This window comes from Dryas octopetala, chromosome 6 (assembly GCF_963921425.1).
Source record: "Dryas octopetala chromosome 6, drDryOcto1.1, whole genome shotgun sequence".
Taxonomy (NCBI): domain Eukaryota; kingdom Viridiplantae; phylum Streptophyta; class Magnoliopsida; order Rosales; family Rosaceae; genus Dryas; species Dryas octopetala.
In genome coordinates this window covers 4111174-4116987 of record NC_141371.1, presented here as the reverse complement: position 1 = coordinate 4116987, position 5814 = coordinate 4111174, and the positions used below count along the sequence as shown (strand labels likewise).

The 5814-nt window shown below is 37.6% G+C and overlaps 2 protein-coding genes across 3 annotated transcripts; one reads left to right on the top strand and one right to left on the bottom strand.

Annotated features, from left to right (window-relative positions):
• The first annotated feature begins 267 nt into the window (after positions 1-267).
• On the top strand, positions 268-3784 carry LOC147281303 (elongation factor P (EF-P) family protein). Of its 2 annotated transcripts, XM_086247307.1 has the most exons (7): positions 268-538; positions 644-721; positions 1430-1536; positions 2140-2217; positions 2509-2610; positions 2941-3025; positions 3499-3781. In XM_086247307.1, exons 1-7 carry the CDS (start codon positions 370-372, stop codon positions 3615-3617), a joined length of 738 nt encoding a protein of 245 aa, XP_086103433.1. In that variant the 5' UTR covers positions 268-369; the 3' UTR covers positions 3618-3781. The 2 variants fall into 2 exon arrangements, with proteins under 2 accessions (XP_086103433.1, XP_086103434.1); XM_086247308.1 differs by lacking the exon at positions 2140-2217 and having other exon boundaries at positions 3499-3784.
• Positions 3785-3853: 69 nt separating this feature from the next.
• Positions 3854-5412, bottom strand: LOC147281302 (uncharacterized). The gene has a single exon (XM_086247306.1). The coding sequence runs from the start codon at positions 5396-5398 to the stop codon at positions 3863-3865; it is 1536 nt and encodes a 511-aa protein (XP_086103432.1). The 5' UTR covers positions 5399-5412; the 3' UTR covers positions 3854-3862.
• Between the last annotated feature and the right edge of the window lie 402 nt (positions 5413-5814).

Genomic DNA, 5814 nt, shown 5'->3' with positions numbered 1-5814 from the left:
CGAGGCACAAGTGGTTTAATGTTGTTGTTGTTGTTTTTTATTTTTTATAAAGAACTTTTCAACAACAAAATTTAATTTTTCAAGTAAAGAAATGCTACTATTTTACAAGAAAAAGGAAAAAAGGCCTTTTCAATGGCTTCAGACCCAATGGGCCTGTTGTGGACCAACCGAAGTGAGGGAAGAGGAGGGAAGGCACCAAGCCCAACAAAAGACGCAAAGAAAAGAGACACTCCGACACCGTAGTCCTTATCTAAGCGGGGACTCATCGCTCATGTCATGGCCTTCTAAATTTCCCACAAAAATACTGCGAAAATCACCCACCTTTGCTTTACTTCTGTGTTGCTTCTCATTTCTCAAACAACCATAACCATGGCGGGAATGGCAGCAACCTTCAATGTCTCATCAGCTTCCTCCATCCTTAGTCGTCCATCATCACCATCACCACTATCATCACTGTCATCACTTTCACTGTCGTCCAAGGCGTTCGTTCTGCCAATGCGGAGTTTTGCCCGAGCGCCACTACGTCCCAGACTTCCTAGTAAACTTCTTTGGCTCTCACTCTTTGATTTTCATTTACTAATTTTGAAATTATAAAATATAAGTTTTTGGGGTGGTGAGTGGTGTTGAATTATAAAAATTTCAGGGATTACGGCGTTCTCTAGCAACGATATCAAAGTGGGTTCCAACATTGAAGTTGATGGAGCTCCGTGGCGAGTTTTGGGTACTTTTATCTCCTTTCTTCTTGTTTTTTGAGTTTATTTAGAACATATTAACTTTCTTGGTATTGGGTATATACCATTTCGAGTTTTTATAGTATATTATTTCAATTATAGAATTCATTTTTTCTTTTGATTTTTGGTTCTTGCTTTTAAAAATTATTTATACTTAAAACATTTGTCCACATTTAATAGAATTGTTCATTTTTGGGATTCTGCCTCCGTATGGTAATATATATAATTGCTGAAGCTATAATACAGTTTTATAGTTTCATTTTTTTATTTATAATCACTGTTTTTAATGTGACTTACATGACATTTGTGTTTCTCGGCTGGTAACTTTTACAGCAGATATACTTTAGGGAGCCCGTATCTTTGGTTGGTTTATGAGGCTCACATTGCAGAATATGAATTTTTCATGGTTTTAAGATGGGTATCTGAAATAATAAGAATTCAAAAACCTTTGAATGTCATGCTTTCTTGCCAATTCCGTCTTTGGGGGTGGGAGGAGGGAACTTTGGTATGTCAAAGAGTTGTTAGGGATGTTTAAGTTGAGTGGGGGTACTCCATTGTAATTTGCTTCTATATCCGAGGTGTCTGTCTCCATTTGTCTATTATATCCAGGAGGAATGTTTTTATTTGTTAAACAACTGTCTATATTACTTATAGCTCATTTGAAGCTTATTAGTTTGGTGCCTTTTGGCCTTCTGTAGAGTTTCTTCATGTGAAACCTGGGAAAGGGGCTGCATTTGTAAGGACCAGAATGCGCAATTATCTAACAGGAAACACTGTTGAGAAAACGTTTCGAGCAGGTGGTACGGTAATGTTCATAGATCTGTGATTAAATTCTGCAGTTCCAGATAGATTTAACGTTTAATGCAGTTTACAATTGCTGATGTGTGAACAAGTCGACTATATAGGTGGCATATGACATATTTTATTTGGATTTAGTACTTTCTGCTAGCAGTTTACTCAGAGAACAACTGGTTAATATTCATCTTTTATTTACAGTTTGTGTGTCATACTTCCATTTAGTTGACTGCGAACATATGGAATTGTTTAACATTCAGATTATACTTGGTTTCACTTTGTTGTTATGAAAAGAAATACAACATCTAGATCATTTTTCACAAACCTTGTTAAGGAATAGTCATATTTATACAAATATCTTGAATCCAAGGTATGCTTCAAATTGTTAAGTGGTAAGTCAAATGCGCATAATGCCACCATATCTCCTCCCCCAGTCTTGTAGATATCAGATACCAAGTACATTGGCATAGAGTCTCATCCAGCTGCACGGACAGACTTCTTGATTGATTCCCCCCCCCCCCCCCCCCTATTGAAACATGGAGCGCATAAAAGTGGTCATATAAGATGCCTGTACATCACATATATACCTTCTCATGTTTGATTGTTTTCCCAGATTAGTGAGGCAAATATATACAAGGAAACTAAGCAATTCACATACAAAGACGGTCCCCAGTTTGTCTTCATGGACCTGGTATTCTTCAGTAGAGTTTTAAATTTAAAATTATAATGTGATATTCATTCATATGGAGTTATGGACTAGTAGCTCTTCATTTTAGGACACTTGGGATCTATTCCTGTTCTTAAGGAAGGATATTCATTCATATGGAGTTATGGACTAGTAGCTCTTCATTTTAGGACACTTGGGATCTATTCCTGTTCTCAAGGAAGCCAGCTGATGTTATTATCTTTATAAGTTAGTGATAACTATGTTCATTTTTCTATCTCAAATATGTTTTTTTTTTTTTTTTTTCACTTGTCTCAGAGCACATATGAAGAAATTCGTGTAAATGAATCACAAATTGGGGACAGAACAAAATGGCTGAAAGAGGGAATGGACTGCAATTTGCTTTTTTGGAATGATAAAGTACTTTCCATATTCTCTTTCTATTGTTTTTCAGGCAATTAAATTTCGACTTTTTTCTGCAAACTTTAATGAAATATTTGATAAACTGTGCCCAAGATGGTGCTTTTAATCAGATAGAGTGGTTGAGTACTACCTCATGAACACAGCAGTCTTGAGGAACGTTTTTAGTCATTGATGTTTCATGTCAGTGCATCTTAGATTCATGTTGAGATGCATATACTTGACTGTATGAGTGGCATCAACAAATGAAATCAAAATGGTTGATGGTGGTGGTTCGTATCATTATTTTGGTCTTTGATAGTAGCCTGCTTTTTTGTTATATACATGCAGCTTATCGATGTTGACATCCCCATCACCGTGAAGCTAACTGTGGTTGATGTTGATCCTGGACTTAAAGGTGACACAGCTCAAGGAGGTAATGCAATTGTGTCCTTTCACAAATTTTCAAGGACCAAATTCATTATGTTATCGGTGTATATTCCCATCAATCCATGAAGGCTGGTAAATGTTGGCAGTTGAAAATGTTATTAGGGTCAGGCTGATGATAAACTGATTAATCAGCTCTGGAAATGTGTTCCTAACTGATATCTTGGGGTTTAGAGGTGACAAAACTCCTGTTTACACCTAAATTTACTGTTGGAATAAGTAGAATTCTCTACTGCATGGACCTTCTTTACAAACAAAAGTTTGAGAAAGAAATTTCTTCTCTTTGTGGTTTGCCCTGTGTGTCTTTTCATTTGGTTATCATAAACCTAAGGGGTAATAAATGGATGCCGATGGGATGGGGCTTGTCCAAAAAGGAAAACATCTATAATATATATTATATTTTTAAATTTCAGTTATCACTGATTTCATTACTCTTTTTCTCTAACTGAAATTTACTCGCAGGTGGAACAAAGCCAGCAACTCTTGACACCGGTGCTATTGTCTATGTCCCGCTGTTTGTAAATATTGGCGATGAAATAATGGTGGATACCAGAACTGGGCAATACATGAACCGTGCATGAGTTTTGCCTGAGAGATTTCTTTTTCATCATTCAAAAAAATTTTGTATGCAGAGACTTAATGTCATTTGATGTTAGATGTGTTGCATATGTACATCAAGTTAGTGGAAGGTTTGTAAACCTTTAAACTCATTCTGTAAGTGGTCGGCTCATTTGAAGAATTTTATAGCATATATACTTTAATCCATCAAGAATTGGGAATTTACACAAGTGTGCGAGCATGAACAACGTCTCCTTGAATTGCTTCCTCATTGTTGAGGCTTTTTACTTGGAATTACACCTCTCTTCAATGCCGCTCCATATACACTACAAGCAACCAAGACACTCCCCCGTCGATTGAACTCGTGAATCAAAAGGTTATAAGGTATTCTACCGGCGACTCTACCACCTTCGGCCATGAGACCCAAAACTAATAATGCCTCAATCACCTTTCCATCAACACAAAGGGCTTGAATTACATTGTTAAAGGTGACCATCCATGGTGAATAGCCCATTCTAATCATCTGCTGCAAATTGACCACAGCATCATCAATCTTCTTTTCCATGCAAAGAGTTTGGACCATCAGACCATATGTGCTGGGGTCTATGCCAGAAGCCCCATTCTCCATTTTCTCAAACACGTCATGGGCATCTTCCAAGAGGTCTTTTTCTTTCAAGGATCTCTTACATAACCCTCTGACAAGAGTATTCATCAATCTCTCATCCACTGGGAGACCATTTTCCACCATCTCCTTATAAATTCTTAGTGCATTACGAGTCTTGCCCCATTTTAACAATCCATGCAACAAAGTGTTATAAGTAATATAATCAGGCATGCACTTTCTCTCTTTCATCTGCTTCAACACATTGAGTCCCTCCAATGGCCTGCCCTCCTTGCAGTACCCATTAAACAGAGTATTGAAAGTAACCACATCTGGTATCAACCCCATCTCCAGAGCTTCATCAAGCAATTCCATTGCCTCATCTGAGCGACCCACTTTACAAAAACCATCCATAACAGCCGTGTATGTGTAAATGTCAGGTTTAATGGCATCTTTCTTGATTCTCATCAGCATTTCATATGCATCCTCCACTCTCCCCACATAGCACAACCCCTTTAACAAGCAATTGTATATCTGAACAGTGGGCTTGCACCCCACTTTGCCCATGACCTCAAAAACCTCCAAAGCTCTCTGCAACCTACCCCTTTTGCACAATGAATTAATCAGAACAGTGATTGTTGCAACATTTGAGTGAAACCCATTTTCAACCATATGGACTAAAACCCTTTTGGCCTCATCCAGATTATTTTTCTCACAGTAACACCTAATCATGATGGAAAATGTCCAAGAATCTGGGACCAACCAGTAAGATGATATTTGACTGGACAGGCTCAAAGCAACATCAAGCTCTTCTGCTATGACTAAAGCCATGAGCAAATCATTGAATTCAGATATGGTTCGAAAGCAACCATCTTGTTCAAAGATACCAAGAATTTCACTTGTCTCTCTAGAGGGCAGTGCTTTAATTCTGTCAACAAAACTCCGTACCTGCAATCTAGTAGTTAATTGATCAAAACCCAACTTTGATTCTGCCTCATTGGAGTAAAAGCCATTATCTTTTGGGCATGACTGATGGGTTTTGTCAGCAACACTGATAGCCATTAATGGTGTGCTTCCGGTGGGGCTTCTAGCAGAGCATGAAAGTGTTGCAAGGACAAGTAGCTTACCATGTTGGGTTCTTTTATATTTGGTTCTGCATAAAGGAAATGGAGATGGAGACTGAAAAAGTGTGAAGAGGTCCATGGATAAACTGTGTGCAGCTCTCCAACTTCATACAGAGAAAAAGAGTTATTTGCTCAAAATCTTTTATAATTAGATTTAGGGAAAACGATGTCAAATATCTAGTCGTATATTACAAACGACATCAGAATCATTTTATAACATTATTATTTCTTTCTGTAAAATGTGCATACATTACAAGCACTTGCAAAAAAGAAAAAAGAAAAATATAGAAATACACTAATTTCTCAAACATATATTGTTCAAAGCCGCATCGATCTACTGAATGTCTTCCAAAACCTGGGATCTTTTGCATCTGGGATTTCCTTCTTTTTATTGGCAGTACCCATTCTTCCAAAGATGGGTTTGATCAATTTCTTCAGGACCTTGTGAAAGCCCAAGCCACGACTACGCTTCTTGGTAACCAAATGTGGTGGTGA